The 19,742-nt window shown below is 41.2% G+C and overlaps 1 protein-coding gene across 5 annotated transcripts in view; it reads left to right on the top strand.

The window, feature by feature from the left end:
* The window catches only part of KLHL29 (kelch like family member 29), a 403,358-nt gene that overhangs the window by 236,024 nt on the left and 147,592 nt on the right, over positions 1-19,742 (top strand). For 4 of the 5 annotated variants that reach the window (XM_090136444.1, XM_090136441.1, XM_090136445.1 and 1 more), the window contains one exon: positions 18,027-18,140. The exons of the other annotated variant lie outside the window; for it this stretch is intronic. In XM_090136444.1, the coding sequence (XP_089992570.1) occupies positions 18,027-18,140 (114 nt within the window). The remainder of the gene's footprint in view (positions 1-18,026; positions 18,141-19,742) is intronic. 5 annotated transcript variants of the gene reach the window in all.

Consider the following 19,742-nt stretch of genomic DNA (forward strand, 5'->3'; position numbering starts at 1 on the left):
GGCACCAGGGAGGAATCTGGGGCATTGAATTAGTCTTCAGTTGCACACTGCATAAACTATCTGCCCTTCTGTCATTTCAGCTTAGGAAGACATTGTAAAGCTCAGTGCAGTAAGTCTTCAGCTTCTTAAAATAAGACTCTTTTAGCTTCTTCGGCACCGTGGTTGTTCTGAAGAGCCTGAATGGCCCCTGTGCTCACAGGGCATTTCCTTTGTGTCTTCCCTGACCTCAGATGTGCCTGCACTACGGGATTTTCACTTGTTAGGGCTCTAATGAGAACCCACAGATGTGTTTGTTTCAAGATTTTATTTTATTTTTTATGACTTCAGACAGCTTTAAGCCTACACATCAGGTTTCCAGAGCCCACACATAAAGCTGAACTTCTACAAACAGAGATATTATTTAAAGCATTTCTAGAATTTAACAGCAGTTAACATTTTGGAAATTTCCCATCATGCTGCAGTTGAGCATCAGTGGTAGAAAAAACACCCACCTGGTAACTAAATGCTCCTCTTTGTCGTGGTACTCCTGCAGTAAATGAATGCTGCCCAAAGAAGATACCCAACGAGTGGGCACAGCCAGGGTCCACGCCACCCAGAAATGCTCAGATAATGAATAATGTTTATATAAATATCTGAAGGGAGGTGGGAAGCAGATGGATGAGGGAGGCCAGGCTCTTGTTGGAGGTGAGTAGCAATAGGACAAGGAGCTATGGCCTAACATTTGAACATAGGAAGCTCCCTACTAACATGAAGAAGATCTTCTGTACTGTAAAGCTGGTGGAGCACTGGAACAGGTTGCCAGGGAGGTTGCAGAGTCTCCAATATGGAGATATTCAGGACCCATCTGGATGCCTACCTGTAAGGTACCTGCTTTAGCAGAGCCATTGGACACAGTGATCTCTTGAGGTCCCATCCAACCCCTGCAGTTCTTTGTGATTCCGTGTGACAAGATGGGGCATTCAGTGGGCACTGTTACTAAAGATAGGGAAGAAGTAAGAGTTCAGAACATGCTTAAAAATGTACAAAAAGTATCCAAAATAATGAAAGCTATGATGGAGGGAACAGAGCAGCAGGGTAGGAGAAAGTGAATCAGTGAGTAGTTTGTATTTACAGTCATAGAATCATTAGGTTGGAAAATACCACTGAGATCATCCAGACCAATTACCTATCTGTCACCACCATATCACTAACCATGTCCTTCAGTGCCACAATTAGAATCTAAAGTCATTACTGTGTAAAACAATTCATGTCCCTCCCTAGTTCAGAGCTGGTGTTAGCTATCTCTGTCATCAGCTTTTAGACCAAACTATGTTCTGGTGACCTCAAAGGTAGCTTGAATTTATTTGTGAACTTGTGCTGTATCTGAAGTTTGCTCATCTCCGTGAGAAAAGAAACAAGAGAAGACACAGCTCCAGGTCATATTATGATGAAGTTCACGCAGTCAGGTTGGCTGGGAGAGGATGATGAGCTCAAGGAAATCTCAGCACCTGCAAGCAGAGCCCAGCAAAGCAGCCCACATTAAGCCCCATGTTCCTGCCTGCTCCCTGCTCCAAGATGCTTCCCACTGAGCCAAGGTTCTCAGAGTCCACGTGGGATGGAGTGTTCCCATGTTCCCAGTGGTTTAATCCAGGAATTGGTTGCTTAGCATTTTTTTCAAACAAGTTATAACACCAAACACACATCCACACACACGTCCAAGTCCCTCCACTCTCATTTTCATAGCTGGACTACAGAGGTGGGATGAAAAGAGCAGAGGGATGTCGGGGCAGCTGGGTGTGTGTGTGCAGTGAGCAAGACCTGCTGTAAGGCAGTCCATTGGGGGATGGGGGGACTATATTTGATGAAAGGAGTGGAAGGCATTCAAAGAAATATCTCAGGTTCTTTCTGCGTAAGTGCTCGATGTTTTCTCTCTCTTCCTACATCACAGGCATCACCACTGAGCAAGACACCCATGTTCCTGGATAGCTTTCTTTAAGGGGAGGTGCGGGGGGGGAAGATAATACACAAAAAGACACTGGAAATAAGGACTTTTCTTTCCTCTTTCAAAGAACGTTAGGATTTTTTTTTCTTGATATGTGTGGCTGATCTTATTTCAAAGTCACTTTGAAATTTTTGGGTGTTTGTGGTGGATGAAAAGTTCCTTGGAAATGAAAAGAAGTTTTACGTTTTTAAAAAACTGAAAGAATTGCTGGATGGCACTGTAGCCACAAGTTTGTTTCCCAGCATTGTCACTGATATAAACTTTATAATACAGGAGCTTCTTTCGTGGCAAATGTTGTGTTTTCTAACATAACAAGATCTATTTAGAAGTTTATACGTCTGTGACTAAACTTTCATCTGGAGCAATGTCTGTCAAAATACAAACATTAACATCTGAAAAGTTGCAGCTTTCATTTGTGAAAAATCTTGGCATTTAGCTGCAGGTAAAACATGCCGTTAAACCTTTTACATCATTGTTGGCAATAGACAATCAACATCACTTTCCTTTCTGTAAACACTGAAAGTTACTGTTTGGTATTGAGAAAAAAAAAAAAGACAAAAGAATTTTAGGAACAGTGAGCGTGCAGCAATTTACTGTTTTTGGCTTCTTCTCTGCTTCTTTATGTTTCTAAAGATGCAGCAGTTGGCAAATACAATACGGGAAGCTCAAACATTGTGTTAAATGAAAGTCAGAAACTGATAGGAAATGGATGCTTTGATAGTTGTAAATTTGTCACTGAGCAAGAAGTAATATCTGCTGTATAGAAGCGTAGTTTGATCAAGGTTCATTTTTGTGTGTAAATACAGATGTGTGTGAGTACAGCAGCAAACAGAATTGTGTCTCCCCTTGAAAGAGCTTTCAATGGAATTGTGGAATAAATATTTAAAATTCATGAAAGATCTGATAAGTTCACCTAAAATGCAACCCATCCATGAAATTCACAACCAGAAGTGAGCTGTTTTTGAGAGGTGGTTATGCATTTTTTCCTGCTCAGATTTCTCCCAACCCATTGGGATCTTTGTAGCTGTCAAGACCAGTGACCAAGTGTCTTCACCAGTTTACCTTCTTCTCAAGCAATTCCCTGATTGTTAGTTGCAAAGTCTGGGGGACTAAACTACCACCCATGGTGGAAGAAGAGTAACGTAGAAGTCACTTAGCCACCTGGGCATATAGAAGTCCATGAGATCCATCCTTGAGCCAACTTTACTGTGAAACAGTTCTCTTATCACCCTAGTAATAGAAGTCCATGAGAAGGTTGTGAAGTAAATCTTCCTAGAAACCCCATCTGAGCATATAACAGAAAAGAAGATGACTGAGAACAATCAACACGGAGTTACCAAGAGCAAAGTGTGCCATACTCACTGTTTTCTGTGATGAGATGCTGCTTCTGTGGATGAGAAAGCGATGGAAGTCATTCCCTTGGACCCTTAAGGCTTGTGACCATGTCCTGCACTATCCTTGCATGCGAATAGCAGTTGTACTTCTAAATTCAAGGTGTATTTTGCATACTTGTACCATAGGGTGGGTGGAAAATGGATTGGACAACCAGTCTTGAAGGGCTGTGATCATGGCATAAAGCCCTACCCGTGACTGGTTCTTAGGAGCATATTTCTGAGGTCGTGGTTGCAGTAGAGGTCTTGAAGACAAATTGAACGTTGACCCAACAAGTGCACTCCTAAAGCAATGGAAGCAAGCTGCATACTGACTGTATTCATTAGCAGGATTGCAGCCAACAGGTCCAGGGAAGTGATGCTTTCTCTCTGCTCGGAAACCGTGAGTCTGATTTTGATTAGTTCAGCGCACAGAATGCACGGACTAAGGCTGGTGAAGGGCCACTAAATTATTCAGGTGGTTAGAGCATATGGCATATGAGGACAGGCTCGAGGAGCTGGGTTTGGCTCAGCCTTGCTCAGGGAAAGCTCTTACTGCTGTGTACAGCTACCTATTGGGAGGGTACGGAACAGACAAGAGGCTCTTCTCAGAGGAGCACAGCAGGAAGACAAGAGGTATCAGACACAAGTGGTAACAAGGGATGCTGACCGAGGACAGACAGGCTGAACAGAGTTCCAGGATAGGCTGTTAAATACCATTACCAAAGGGCAAAGTGGATGCTTAGAACCTCCTGTTTGCAAATGAGCTCTGAAATTTTCAGTTAGCGTTTCTCTCCACTGTGCAGTGAATCTGGCATGGAAGAAGGTGGCCTAAGCATGATGATATTCAGCTAACTGAAGATCAGTAGCAGACACTGAAGGAGAGTAATCTTTCCTTCTTTGCTCTGGAATACAAAGTTAACATCCAGTTGTTGCAGCTGCTTTTGCTCCAGGCCCTGATGTTGGGCAATTAACTGATCAATTCCTAACCTCGTACCCAAAATCTGAGGGTCAGATCTGTGCTTGATAGGGCTGCTGCTTTTCAGCAGCTTTGTACTAGGGATCAGCCTGACCTGAGCTGTGCTCTGCTCTTGGCTAGCAACAGAGCTCAAAATTTCTCAAATTGTTTAGAAGTATAACTACTGCAAAAGCATTACAGTGATTTCAGTGTATCTTGATTTGCTGAAGGCCAAATCTAACCATGCTAAGCAATAGTTTAATCACAAAGCCAATTTTAAATGCTCTTTATTACGGGTGCCTTGCATTCACTGACCAGTTTCCATTCTCTTTCAAGCTGTGACTTTCTGTTTGCCCCAGAATCCTGCTGGAGAGTGGAAAGATGTAGCAAAGATTTTAAGGAACTAACAGAGAGCTCCTGGAGACAGGGATCGAAAAGTGCTTTCATAATTATTCCGCAGCCGAGCCTGCGTGACGTCAGTGTGATTCATGCAAGGTCATTACAATTTGTCTTTGTATCTGAGTTGAAAGTGGGAACAGGATGCTGAAAAAAAATGTTACTGTATGTCTGACTTGGGTATAAAGTGCAAATGGAGTGATAGATAAATGGTTAGATGCCATCTTGAGGAGTTGGGGTGAAACAAATTGGAAGACATATTTAGTAAAAACTAACGTGTCTGTAGGACGTTCTGATGTTGCTTGGTACAGCTTATGTGTCAGCCTCCATACAGTGATAATCGTCACTGTGGCAATGCTGCACAGTACGTAAGGAACAAAAAATGCAATGCCGAGTACAGTTGAAACAAGGAAACATTCCCTGATGGAAAATTTTCTTAATCCCTCTCCATAGAGGACTAATGAGGATTGCCTCCTATTTCTAAACTCAGATATTTTGCAAAGTGATTTCGGTTTGCCTGCTGCCCCTCAGTACTTCTTTCTCATGCCGTCTCCTGCTCCTCTTGAATTATCGTATTGCTTTTTGCACGATAAATGACATTCCAGTATGTATTTGAAATGACCAAGATTGGTATTAAAAATTAAATAAAATATTACCTCTTTTTTCTTTTGGTAAATTGCTCCAATAGTAGCAAATTAACAGTAAATTGATAGAGAAAGGTAAGCACAAATCCTTTAAATCATAGTGAAGTTTTTGGCATTCAAGCTAGAAGTGTCTCAATTTAACACATCATTGGTTTGTATTATTAGAAATTTCATTGGTTTGTGGAGCGTATGATGGTTATGCTCTAAAATTGAAAGTACATAGACTCAGGACTTCTACAGTAGGCTGAGCTCTTACACGGTTACTGATCAGTGTGCAGCAACTGCCATGGCTTGTTAATAAGCACAGGCAAACCACCATTAAAACCCTACTTGCCACTGTATGGAAGGATTTTTAACAGTACTTATTTTCTTGTTTATAGTTCTATATCAATCATGAAATGGGAACTGAGAGACCAGCAAATGTCATTTGCCACTTTTCAAGTGACATGAATTTATCATCTGCATTGCATTTCATCACGTTCATCTGCTTCCTTCCAGAAAGGAGTGGAGGATTAAAGTAGAACGTGTGTCTTGAATCAGTAAAAGAAACCCCGCTGCAAATGGTAACGTAAATTAAACAAGCAAAATGGTTCCAGTTAATACTTACTCAGTGTGGTCCAACTTCTTTTACTGTTTTGAACTGTATTGCCCGTAAATGATCCTGGAACTCCCCCAAAATAAGGGAGAAAAATTTTGGTTAAATAGCAAAATATTTTTAGAACCCTAATAAACTTTAAGAGGGTCTTTATTTCCTAACCGTTATGACTGCCTCTTCCATGTGATATTTGACAGGAACGTAACAAATGTTTATTATACCTATAAAGTCCTGGCATGGTATTTATTCTTTGTCATATGCAGCCTATGCTTAAATGTGCCTTCTGCCACGATTATGAAGCTGGCTTTATTCAGGTGGTGGTTTTCCTGCCTGTAGGGAGGGAGCCTGGGTGAGCTATAGGACACCATCTGATAATGAGCAGTTCTCCACTCCTGTATGCTGCTAGGAGGTCATTACTTGCTACATAAGATATGGTCTTTACCTATTCCCTCAATGGATGGGACTCATCTGTTGTCAGCCTTTTGCTCTTAAAGCCTAATGTTCTTCATAAATTCCTTGTTGCTTGCTAAAAAAAAAATCTGAAGTTGTTTTGTGCTAACATAGCAGAAGCAGCTGATGTTTGCAAAGCACAGGTGCTTCTCCAGCATGTCCCAGTGGTGCTTAGGCACAAGATAAAGGCTGCACAGCCTGTTTTGTACATGCCTGATGGCTGGATAGCTTGCGGAAACATTATTTCATGCTCTTGGGCTCACAGACGTGGTCCTGCAGGATGATAGGGCATAGACGTGGTGTGTCACCAGGCTGGGTAAGGAAACCATTGTACTTTTATTGGGTAATGATGGGCATTAGTCATGAGATAGAAGAGAGTTTACAAAGTGCTTGGGAAACAAGAGTAAAGATGTCAGATTACTTCTTTCTCCTATCTGGGAGCTCCCAGGTAAGAGAGTTTCTGGGAGAACGAATGAAGTGGGATCCTCCCTCCAGGTTACAAATTACATATACACATTTCATTTATTCCACGTGCTAAAATACCTTTACAGCTGAGGATGTTCAAACTCAGCCCCAGTGTGGGCAAGTTGTTCAGTAAGAGGTATAAATCTGACACTGTCATGCAGATATTTTTGGTTGATGAAACAACCCTCTGACGTTTGGTTGATGTCGCTCCTTTAACGCAAAGAATATCTGGGCCACCTACACTTTGTGTTGAGACAACTCCCTGCAAAGCCCTCCTATCTCTTCCATTTTCTTAATGGAGCCAAAACTGGGATCTGAATGAGTTGTACTTTAAGGCAATTGCTTTTCTGCTTTTAATTAGTACTGCTTGAATACTATCAGCTGAATAATGGATTTGATGAATAATGCTGTTGTCCATCAAATAAATTATTCGATTAATCTTTTTTTTTTTTTTTTGTATTACCTAGACACTCCTATAAATGGTTGCAAATATCCACTGAATAATCTATTAGAATGATGCATTACTTTTCAAATATACTATACAACAAATAATTTTATCTAGTATTCAGCCAAGTTTTCTCTTAATTAAAATTTATATGTATAAAATGACTGTGCCTGAAGTATCACAAAGAATTTAGGTAGCAGCAGACATAAGGTGGAGAAAAGTGTTTCTGTTATTATGAATGGTTTATGTCTTTTAATTCCTGTAGCACTTAAAGAGTATTCTGAGGATGCCAAGAGCTTTGAAAAATCTTTTTTTCCTCTTTCTTTTTTTAAATAATGTTACTTTTAAAATGTTCTGCAAAAGAATGACATACGTTTTACCAGTGATGTGCAGCCACCCTTGGGAGAGGAGTGGTTTGCAGCCAGTTCATTGCACGAGGCTGGGGAACGAAGAATGGGTGCAGGAGGAAAAGCCAAATAGATTCACGTGGCAGCATCGTACCGTCCCCAGCACACACAGAGCAGCTCTCCCTTCCAGCAAATGGCTCAGAGAGCCTATCTTAAAAGGGCTGATGCCTTTATAGGATCCTAATTAGTGCACAGGAGGGGGTCTCAAGTTCCGGATCTAACATGGAAATCAATAACCTGCACAAACAACTCAGAAACTAGGAAAAAGTTAACACAATGTTAGGAAGGCTCTAAGATGGCCAGCAATAATACAGGATAATGGCTACTGGCTTTCCCATTTAGATGTCACACCAATGTGTGTGAGTACAATACGTTGGAAAAAAGGGAAGCTGAGCTACTAAGCTCTCCTTGCACCTTTCAAAGAGAATCTGATGGGCCTATGAAGAGGACCTGTGTGACCAAATACCCTTCCAGTCCCCATTTCAAATGGACAGTGGTCCCAGCTGTGTCCCTCTACACTGTGTTTACAACTTACACCTTCCTAGAATATTTTGCTTGTCACAGTTGTGTTTGGAAGGGTTCTCATTTGTTTCTGATTACTTCCAACAGGATGAGGGCTGTTGTCAGTTGGGCACTAAAATTCACTTACACAAGAAAAGAATGAAAAGCTAACCTTGTTTTGGTTGAGGTGGGGAAGCAAGTCCTTGATGTTCACAGTTACTTTTCTCTCTAGCTATCAGTTGCTACAATTAAGGCATAACATAGAGGTTAGGACAGTCTTCAAGAAGTATGAAATAAAGCAGTCACCACTGCCTTTGGGCAGCTGTATGACAGTCGGGAGACCTGGGTAGAGGTCATTCTGGTCATTTTGTCTTATCATAAAATCATAGAATGGCTTGGGTTGGAAGGGACCTCAAGGATCTCAAACTCCAACCGCCTGCCGCAGGCAGGGCTGCCAGCCTTCACATCTAATACTAGGCTAACCAAAATCAAGTGAGTTGGGAGTCAATTTCCATGGTCAAGAAGAATTTTTAAAGGGAATAAAGAAAAAAAAAAAAAAACACCATGTTCATCTATTCAGAAATTTACATCCAGGGTTTTATTGCTAACCCTTGGGAATGGTTTTCTGACAGTTCAGCTTTCTTTGAGTGTCTGTCTCAAAATGATGTCAGCTCTTGATCTACCCAACCTGGCTATATCTTTTTATTAAAGTCACAGTTTGGATGGTGGATTTAATTTAATGCAAACGAAATTGTGTTGGGGTGACATGATCTGACTGTGTTATGCAGACTCGTGCATTATGACATTCCTCTCACACTAACTAAAGCTTTGTTGCAACATATTAATGTAGAAAGGGTTATTTGTTTGGCTAGTGATAAAGGCTGTTCATTTGCTGCTTAGAACTAGTAATAAGATTGACTTCTACGCAACCTTGGGGAGAAAGTTACTTTATTTATATATTTTTGAAGAGTTAAAAATTAAAAATGCATCTTGTGTATGTTCAGAGGAGATGAGAGCGAAGGAGAGTACATACAAATTCCATCAAATGCAATTAGCATAATCAGAGACTGGATGAGAGCCACAAATGATTGCACAAGGGGAAAAAAGTAGTTCCTAGGATCTTGATATATTGCCTGAAGCTGAGCAGGACACAAAGCACTAGAAACTATTTTTACCCAAGGGCAATTTTTGTTGATACTGCCCTTGCAAGCAGCTCTTATTTTATTATTGTTATGAATTCTTTTTCTGCCCTAAATTTGTATACTGAATTATCCATGAGGATAAATGTCAGAGTGGATTAAGATTAAATTAGGAACTAGATACTCCAAAACAACAACAAAAATAATGTCTCTTTCCTATGCGCTCCCTTTTTAATTTATTTTTATTTTTATTATTTTTTCCCCTTTAAACGCACCAGGATGCAGCTCCATAGAATTTCTTCTCTTTTGAATCTCTCTACATTAAATTTCCTGCACAGATAATTTAACTTCAGTATTTCGTCTTCTTAGGTTTAGGTCATCATTCTCTTCATAGACTTCCTGAATGTCTTTCTTCTGCTTGTAATATAGCTGGATGATGTTCTTTGTCATTTATTTTTTTTTTGCCTTCCTTTTTTCACTCCGGTTCTGCTGCAGTGCACATGGGGGCACAGTCAGAGAGTTTACAATGGCTCCTACCTTCCAGAGAGCGAAGAGTAATTTAGCCCACTTGTTATCCAGCCTGCCAGTCTCCAGCTTCTAACAGCTGACGGAGAGCAGTAGGCATGACACCTAAATGAGGTGCCTGTATTACATCGCTTAACGGCTGCCCCTGGATCTTACCAGGTTCGTTAGAATAACCCCACTGATGTTGGGAGCTAAAAGCTGAGCATTTAAAAATTCCCCATCTTGTACACAGAGGCTTTGCTTATCTGCAAGGCAGCATCTTTCCTGGCTGCTTATTTCTACCAAAGCTGCTGCTTTATTTATTTATTTATTTATTTATTTATTTTTCCTGTCACTTTGCATCTCAGCTCTTATTTTCCCATCTTATGCTCACCTTATTTCCACTCCCCCTGACATATGTAAATGCTCCAGAATACATTCATGCACTCACGCTTTATTACTCCTCCTTATATGCATACTTTTCTGTTTGGTTGGTTTGTTATTTATTTTTATTTTTTTTTTCCTGTTTTCTTTGGTAATCGTTTCACATTTTAATATAAAATCTGCTTCACGCTTTGTGTTTAAAAGCACAGTTGTTTGAACACACTCCAAATGGTCCCTTTGGGAGGTGGAGAAGAGGCAGGGAGTGCCATCAGGGTGGCTCACAAAGCTCTACCTATAGGAGAGATTCTAACAGTTCCTACGCCCGAGAAGCTTCCAGCAGTTGCTCCCTCTTTAGAACTGAGGTAAAAATATCCAACTGCTGTTAAAAAAAAAAAGGAAAACAGTGCTTTCTCTCACTTTGCATTCACAGATCTCTCCCCAAATACCGTCAGCCAGGGTTTCCAACAGGCAGGAGCTGGTCAGTTGGGCAACACTGAGAGGGTTTTGAAAAGTGAGCCTGCAAGCACATACAGCTGGAAAGAGGAGTTCCTGACCACTGGGGAAACTTCTGTTTTCTGAAGTGTGAGAACAACTTGGGGAGGCTTTTAAAGTATTTTAGTGATGCCGTTTTCCCCCTGCGGTACTCTTGCGGTTGGGCTAATGCTACTGAGGCCCATGGGCTTACAGCTCAAGGTAGGACTCCGTGCTGGGCAAGTGACAGCTTTTCCAGACATGGAAATGTCACAAGTTTAAAACCTCCCATTTTATGCCCTGTTCTGCTGTAAACAGGAGTTTTATTCCACCGAGGAAGGCAGACTTTTAGTTTGCCGTTGGAGTTTGCTCTCACAGCTAGATCAGAGAGGGCTTGAACTCCCTCAAGCTGTGTATTGAAAAGCTGTAGACATTCACGTTTTAGAGATATTTCACTTTTATTAGTGGAATAAAAAAAAAAAATACAAACTGCCTTACCTAGCTCAACCTTTAGTAAATAATTTAAATGTGCAGATTTGCTCATGAAAGAGAAGGAAATTAAAAGCTGCCTCAGGATGACTTGTTCCAGGGGCAAATAAGTCACGTTTTAAATAAAACCCACAACAATACCTTACACACCCCTGCTCTACGAATCGCAGAGCTTGTTGGGTGGGAACTGCTCTGTAAAATATCTGCAGGGAAGGCTGTGTCCACTTGTGCTTCATGGTGTGGGACTGGACGTGAGGGCCCCTGTGTCTCCTCCGAGCAGCAGGGGAACATTAGGCAGGCAGAAATGCAATTACTGGAGTTGAAATTGGGCCAAGACAATGGAACTGACAATATATTCTTGGAAAATGTGCTCTTTGATCGTAAATATCCATGAAGCAACCTTGCCAACGTTATTGATTTTGGCAGTGGATTATCACTGACAGCCAGGATCTGCTGCCCTCTTGCTTTAAGCAGTGCCCTAATAGGTTTTTAGACAAACAGCCACGACAGTATGTACAGAACAAGTCTCCAGGGTATGTTCATCACATCACAGGTTCCCTGACTGCGTTGGACTCGCTGTGCAATAAGATTGTACTGGCACTTTGTGCTGGGATGGAGAATGTTACGTGTTTGGGATGCACCAGACCTGCAGAGAGCGGGTGCATGTGCTGTGTGATGTCCTGCTCAGCCCCACATTGATCACAAGCTTTGACTGACACAAAGCATAAGCAAAGCTTGACCTTCGTAATAACTTTTTTCCCCTCAAAGTTTACACCTGGGAGGAAGGCATTGGCAGTAGCAAATGTAAGACCCTGGCTTTCAATAGCAGACACATTAGGTAATCATGCTTGTAAGCTGATGGTACTTTTATTTTCAACTGAAGTGGAGAACACCTGTGAGGAGGGTGTTGGTTAAAATAATGAGAGAAAAACTGAGAAAGTGCAAAATAACACCTGCATATCATCCTGATGATCTTTGTCTTTGTGTGCTAAATGCCTAATGCATGGAGTCTGTGCCCTGATCCTCAGCTGACAATTCTGAGTCCTGCTATAATACAAATAATAAGCAGATATTTAGGATAGATTAGAATTTACTTTTGGATCCATTAGCATTTCTGTTAAATCTGACAAACGATTTAGAAAATCTATATGAATACAAAGTGCCTGCTCATCATATTTTGTGACAGCTGGGTGAATACTTGACATCTTTGTGCTCTTAAAAGAACATATGCAAAGACTCAATTTAATTTGTAGGGTTGAGGGAATTTATTTGCCTAATTTTGAGCCCACTAGCACATGATGGATTTGAAAGTTCAGTTCTAACAGGAGTATAATTGGGTTCTCATTCTACTTAGGAGGAAGTGTGATAGAAAGGGTGAGGAGAGAGATAGAGACATGAGGAAAATTAAGTAAGAAAATGAAACTGGGAATACTCGTGAAAAAAGATGCAATGAGACTGGAAGAAAAAAAAAGCAAAGCAGCACATGAGAAAAAATCAGCACATACAAATGAGGGAGTTTTTAAGGGAGCAGGAGAGGAAGGGGACAAGAAAAAATAATGCATTCTTAATGTGGGATATCTTTTGGTTAGGAGGAGAGGATGCTCTAAAATATACTCACCGTGTTAGTTGACAGTGTAAGATAAAAGATTAAGTTGTGGGAAGGGAAGGAGGAGGAATATTTCTCTGAATACTTTTTCAAGCTCATAAAGAAAGGGAGGTGGTCAGATGGTTTGGAGTTTAGGTGATGCTGTGTGGAGCCAGGAGCTGGATTCAGCATTCCTTGTGGGTCCCTTCCACTTTGGGACATGGAAGGCTGGAAGAAACGCTGTGGCTTTGTTTAGCCCACAGTGTACATAACATGGTGGCTGTGGAGTGAAGGGCATTGCCATCAGTGTGGCAAGTCCCATTTCCTCCCACCACAACGCCCACCCGCAGGACTGCCAGCATCCTGAAATGGCTTTATTGAGAGTCCTTACAGGATGCCTCTCCACATCCCAACAGTTTATCTTTTAAAGGATTCTCTTAGCGAAAAACAAAAACACAGGCAAGAATTTAATTTGGTTTTAGTCCGACTCCCAGCATTTATGGTTTCCTGTTTGCTTCCTAATAAGCTGGCTCCTGATGTCCCCAGCCCTTCTCTTGCCTGATTTTGGACACAAAGTCCCTCTGCAGCTGTCTGCTAATGGGTCCAGCTGGACCAGGGTGATCTGAAGGCATTCTCAGGTCTTTGTGCAGTGCTCTGTGACCTTGTTGGCTGATTCAGGCTTTGGTTCTTAGCAAATGGAAGTACTTTTTTTGTGATACTTGCATTTACTTTTACTTGTAGGTAAGAACTACATTTCCAGCTGTATCATTGGCAATCCTCATTAATGCTCCTTGCTGAACAGAAGCTTTTTCTTCTTTGTGCTTTGCTAACATTGAAGAATTCAATGGGTTTTTCTCTCTTTTTTATTGTACCCTGATATTCTGTCACCTTTTGATCCCAGTGTCATGCACAGACTGCAGACTCCTCCAGGTGCAGTCTGCTGGCTCTGGGTGAATTTTTTCTTTAGAGAACATCTACTGTTTCAGAGACCGAGATACTATGGTGTTGGGTAATAATAATAATAATAACATGGATAATAATAATAATAACGTGGATAATAATAATTACCACAATACCTTTGTGATGTTTAGGAAAAACAGCTTTATTTAAACTCTGTTGAGAGCTCTGTGAAGGGTAGGAAATGTCAACCTTGCAGCAAATGGCCCACAGTATGGATACGTTTCTGACTTCATACAGCAACTTCTGCTTAATCCGATCACTGGTTAATTTAATCCTGTTTCATTTGATTGGATCCCCTGGAACCAAATCATTTGTATTGTGTTTTCGCTGGTATTTCTGATCATTGTCTTTGTTAATTTGATCGGGATTGATTGAGCCAGTCATTGAAAATAAATCACATAATTAATCACATGCAGCATTGGAAAAGCAGGTCCTCAGCTAATATGCTGGATTTTATCTCTCGTTTTTCTCCTTTAGTACATGGAATTTGGACTCCCTTTAGAAGGAAACTTCTTTTTAGAAGGAAGCATATAAATATATGTGTGCATCTATTGATGTAATTGTTTGTCTCTCTACTCAGAGGGCCTTAATTTGTGACTCTGAGGCAGTGGTGTTTGGTAGGTGTTGGGTGTAAGGTCCTTTTTAATGAGTCTGTATGAATGAGTTCAGCATGTGATCCACATTTGGATTTGATGCAGACTCACCAGCAAATATAAAACAAAACTAAAAATCAAGGTTCTGTTTTGTTCTAATAAGCTACAGATAGTTTGGTGCACAATCTGTGCTTGCCTGAAGCCCGGACCTGAAGTTAATGTGTTACAGTCTGTGGATAGGAAAGGAGATCTTGGATTTGCAATAAAGGTGTTTTTTATCTGTTGTGGATTCTTTTTTTTTTTTTTTTTTTTTTTTTAATAGGAGCTTTTTGGTCCTGCTTGAGCTCCTCTCTCATTCTGATTGTTGGCCATTTTGATCAGCACCGTTAGGTATTTATAACTTTGGGTTCTAATTGAAGCTTTATTATAGCAAATCAAGGCTCTGTCTGAGTCCTGGAGGCAGCAGTTGCACAAACATCAGCTGAAGCTCCCTTTACCTCTCCTGAAAGCAGCAGTGAGTTCAGCAGAGGCCACGCTGCCTCTTAGGGGGTATTATCTGCAAAGACCCTGGGCAGGTCTCCCCAGCACATCATCCTGAGGGGTTTCAAGGGCACTGCCTGCCCTGCAGCCATCCCAGCAGAAAGAGCAGCTTCCGCAACAGTGGAGGAGGAGAATTAGGAAGATCAGATTGTGACTTGCTGTTATAGGTGAGGTATCCCTACTGAAGGTCATTTAATTTTAGCTTGCCTGTCCCTGCACGGCTTACAGAACCAACCTGCGTTATTTAGGGCTCACAATAACCCTTCGCTTCCTCCCTGCAACCCTGAAGTTCTGTGAGAAATGGGAGATTATTTTTAGAGGAGGTTTATTTTGTGTTAACTTCCTGGGAGGAAAGAGAGTGGGAGTTTCTATGCTTTTACAAATGTAAACTTTTTAAAAGAGACATTTTACAGAGGATTTTGAGAAGCACAGGGCCATTGCCCAACCCCACTGCTGGATTTCCTCTTCATTTGAGTCCAGTAGCCAAAACCAGACACTCAGAAAAAAAAATTGATCTTCAAGGAGTAAATAATACAGGAATGTAAAACTATTAATTGTTAGAGAAAGTTAAAGTAGGACTTCACCTTATCCATTTATATTTACCGACAAAAGACTATTTAGCATCACACGTTGCTATGAGCACAGTGATATTGATGGAGCATCTGATTCACGCCCCAAAAATAAGAGTGAAGTGCCTGGAAAAAATAAGTGGCAGGTCTCTTGTAATGGCAGCCACAACTATACTATTATCTGTTTTACTTTAAATTGTGTGGCTGTGGACAGCAAAGTATGTCTAATAGCCATTTGCTAGATTTATAGCCTGGTATGTGATGTGTTTGCCATTAATCTTTTAGAAGGATGATGGCTGAGGCAGCTGAAGCATTCATGCTAGTCTACGAATCAGTTCTGCTGAAGGGAAAAAAGGAGAACTGGACAGCTTCCTTCTGGTAGCATGGAGATGTGGGAAGTAAATGAGCACAAATGCTTTGATATAAACCTACAAACCACAAAAATTGAGGAAAATGATGGCTGCGTTTCCAGAAAAGAAACATATGTTAGCACTCTGTTGTAAATCAAATTATATGACCACTGCCTAATCTTGCACTGAACTTCTTGTGGTAGTGGAGCTGAGTCTGAATGTATGCAGGGCTGCACCTCGAGACCTCCTATTCCCAAACAGGACCTGCCAGTCACGTCTGGTCGGAGCAGCTTGCTGGATGTTTAGCTTCCTTGAGGAACCAACTGGGAGATGGATGGGCTTGAGCTGTTTTTGCACAGGCTTGTTTGAATCTTAAAGTGCATTTTCATCTGTCTGCACAGAACGAAAGATTTTAATAAGAACCATTGAGATATGTGATGTTGGATTAAAAAGAAATGTAGTATATTATGTTAGCATTTTTACTGTGAAATATATTTTTAACGAGACCCAAGCAATTACGGGAATGGGCAGATTGTAGATGTTATCTTGTGCGTAGGGAAAGGGATGGGTTATTCAAGTGTGACCATTCAAGTGTATATCTTCGAGTGATGCAGCTCTCTAATCCCCTTTGTCACTTCTTTATTTTTGTGACTGCATCACTTACCTTCATCAGATGCTTTTAATCGAACGTTTGAGTAGGATTTGAATAAAATCTAATAGATCTGAAATTCCTCCTCCACTCCCTTAAAACATGATGGGAAATTTATTAGTCTTAATGTACATATCCCAGAGCTAATTGTTTTATCTTGTAAATCAGTTTCTCCTCATCTTTCGTGCAGCTTTTACTTTCAGATTTAGAGAATAAATACATTCTCGATTGGAAAGTCTTTGTTGTTTTGTAGCAGAAAAAGGGGGGCAGCTTTATGAATCTAAAAGGATTTTTAGTTCTTTTTAAATTATTTACAAATGCTGTAAAAATGTTAAAGGACAGCGGATTTTAAATTATGCATTAAATTAGCATCTTACTGATGGAAGACTCTCAAAGAAAGTTGAGGTTTTTAAATTGCTATGAGCCAGATTCAGCCACATTTAATAGCTCAATTGATGTTGATGAACTTATGGCAGCGATAAATTTGGACCTATAAGCTTATTTTTCTTTTTGCTGGGAAAGGTAAGCATGCTGTTCCTACAGTACTGACTGTCCTTTTGTTTGAGAGTCGACTGAGTGTACTTTGATCCTTTTTTTAGAAAAAGATTTCTCTGTTCTCCCTTAAAGAAGGCTTCCTGAGACCTGGATCAGATTATGGAAACCAAAGTGAGCACGCGAAAGTGCTTGTTAGAAAGTGAAATTTATGTGCAAACTAAATGTGCCCTTGATGATAGCCTTATTGATCAAGCCAAGTTAATAAATCAGTAATATTGTGCAGCACTGTTCAACAGTCACAGGCTTATCTGGGTTTTCTTTTTTTTTTTTTTTTTAATGTGCCTGCTGTGTAGGCAGAGAACATGCACTTTCCTGCCAAGGAGTGTGTACTACAATTGAAGCACTGAATTCACAGGGCTTGAATGTAAAATGTCAGCTTCCAATGCAGCAAAAGGGGACTTTTATAGAAGTATCTTAACGAAGGGATTGGAGCCCAAAGTGACATCGCTTTTGTTTTTTTTTTTTAAATATTCCTCTTTTTATACCTAATGCTTTAGGCCCTGATCCAGAAAGAAACTGAGAGTCCTAGTTAGATAACCAAAAAGAAATGCATGGGAAATTCGGGACAAAAACACCACAAGGAGCGTGACTTCTGACCCTATCAATGGCCAGCATTTGCATGCAAGATAAATGTTTAGTTTTCAAGCGATCTGCCATTAGGTCATTCTCAAGTAGCTTTGCTAGCACACAAGGGTTACATCCTTTGTACGCCCTTGGGATTCTGGTCTGACAAGCACTTATTCCATTATTACCCATGTTTCCTTTTGCCCTCTGACAAAAAGCACTTATGATGAACTGGATTTATCTGCCTCTGCCATAGGATCCCTGCAGGACCTTGCGTTGCGTAGTGCATGTTCTCTGTAGTACGTGCTGCTGAATTGTTCCTGATGTCACGCATTTTTTCTCCGTTGTGAGATGCTTTTACGTTTGTAGTTTCGCACTGATTTGGGGTTGATCTGCATGCCGACCGTGTTAGCAGAGGAGGTTCTGCTCAGGCTAAAGTGGGGCTTCTGTGCTCGAACCCAGTGTCGTGCGCTGATGTCCTTGGTGTCCTGGAGCAGCAAGTGTCGCAGCCGGGACCTCGGTTCCATACCTCAGCTCCGGTCTCTGATGTTCTCGCTGAGAAACGAAGGCAGCTGGGTGAGTACCTGACCTTCTGCTGGTGAGATTTGCCAAGACAGAATGCCAAGTGCCATTTATGAAGCACTTTTTCTTTAAATTCATTCCCGGCACCTAACTGGTGGGAGAGCGATGGTTGTCCTGGGCACTGCAGCCACCAAAAAGATAGCATTATGATCAATTCACAGCCTTCTTTTATCCCATTTTTTCCCTCCTTTTCGATAGTCTTATCCATCCTCTTGCTTCCCCAAACCCAGGGGGTTGCAGGAGGATTACCAAGACAGCAGCAACAGACCCATACCTGGCATGGAGTTATCTTTCATTGCATTGTTAGAGCTTGGGAATTTGGCCGTCAGCCCTATTTAGGAAGGTAACCATAGCATAACATGAATGAAATGGCAAAAACGCTTAGTCCAGGAATTTTGTGGTTGATGTGTGGGGGAGGGAAGGGTGAAGATGCTGGATGTGCTGGTACATCTGCCTTAGCAGCTCACAGACTGCAGTGAGAAGCCCTGCTACTCGGAGCTGGAATCAGAGTTCTGCCTGTGTGAGACGTGGGCCTGACCGCACTTGGATGTTTCTTCAAGCACTTGTCATTAATCTCAAGGTTGAGGTTGTGTTTAAATCCTCTGAAGAAAGGAATTGATGAAGCCAGCACCCTGCTGCTAAGGGATGTGTCTTGCCTGGAGGCTGCTCCATAAGCTCGCACTGCCCATTTGCTCTTTGCTGGATGCTGGTTAGGATGGCAATACTGAATGATGCTTCCAGCTTGAAAGGAAACTGAGATTTCTTTTGCCTTCTCTGCAGGGTAACAACATTTTTTCTGTGAGTTAACTTTATTATCCTCCTTCTCACCGCTCCCACATTAGCTTTCAAAAGAGAAAAACAACGCTGTGTCATGGTAGAATTGCCTGGTAATGGGAACTGTAAGGTAGATGAGTTCTCCTCTCCACCCATGAGCAAGTTCTTGAATAAGGTTTTACTGCAGGACAGCTCGTTCAGTTTCTCTTGCTTACCAGTCTGTCCATATCCCTTAGGTTTTCTATCTATTACAGTACATCCCTCTCTTTAAAAAGCAGTTTTCTTTCTGTCGCCCAGCCCCATGACTGGTACTGGGTGGATATTGCTGTCATCCCTGCATCTTTAAAAACCGTGTGTATGTCCTTAACAGCTACTTTGGCCATTGACTGGATTCAAAACTATGCCTGCAATCCTTCCCAATGCAGTATAGGAATACACCCCAGTCAGAGATCTTCCCCACTGTGGTTTAGCTTTTACATGTGTGCCTCATGCACATAGAAACTACCTGTTTCTTATGGAGTTTAGTAATACAAACTACTAAATGAGACCATAAACACTACGGTGCAGAAGCCACTGAGCTTTTTAGAGCACCAGACACGTTCAGGTTTAAAACCCACCCAGGGTCACCAGGCATTACTTCTTAGAGTGAGGCATAGCTAACAACTTTAAAAAGAATTCCCTCATTAAACTGAAGTTGCTTTTGTCCATGACAGGCTATAAAACCTGAATCTGTGGGAGGGAGTGCTTGCTACTACGCATGTGTGTGTGTGTGTTAGTCTTTTTATTTTCAGTGGGGAGAGAAAATAGAGTGGGTTGCATATT

The sequence above is a fragment of the Phasianus colchicus genome, chromosome 2 (assembly GCF_987193195.1).
Source record: "Phasianus colchicus chromosome 2, bPhaCol1.hap1.1, whole genome shotgun sequence".
Lineage (NCBI taxonomy): Eukaryota > Metazoa > Chordata > Aves > Galliformes > Phasianidae > Phasianus > Phasianus colchicus.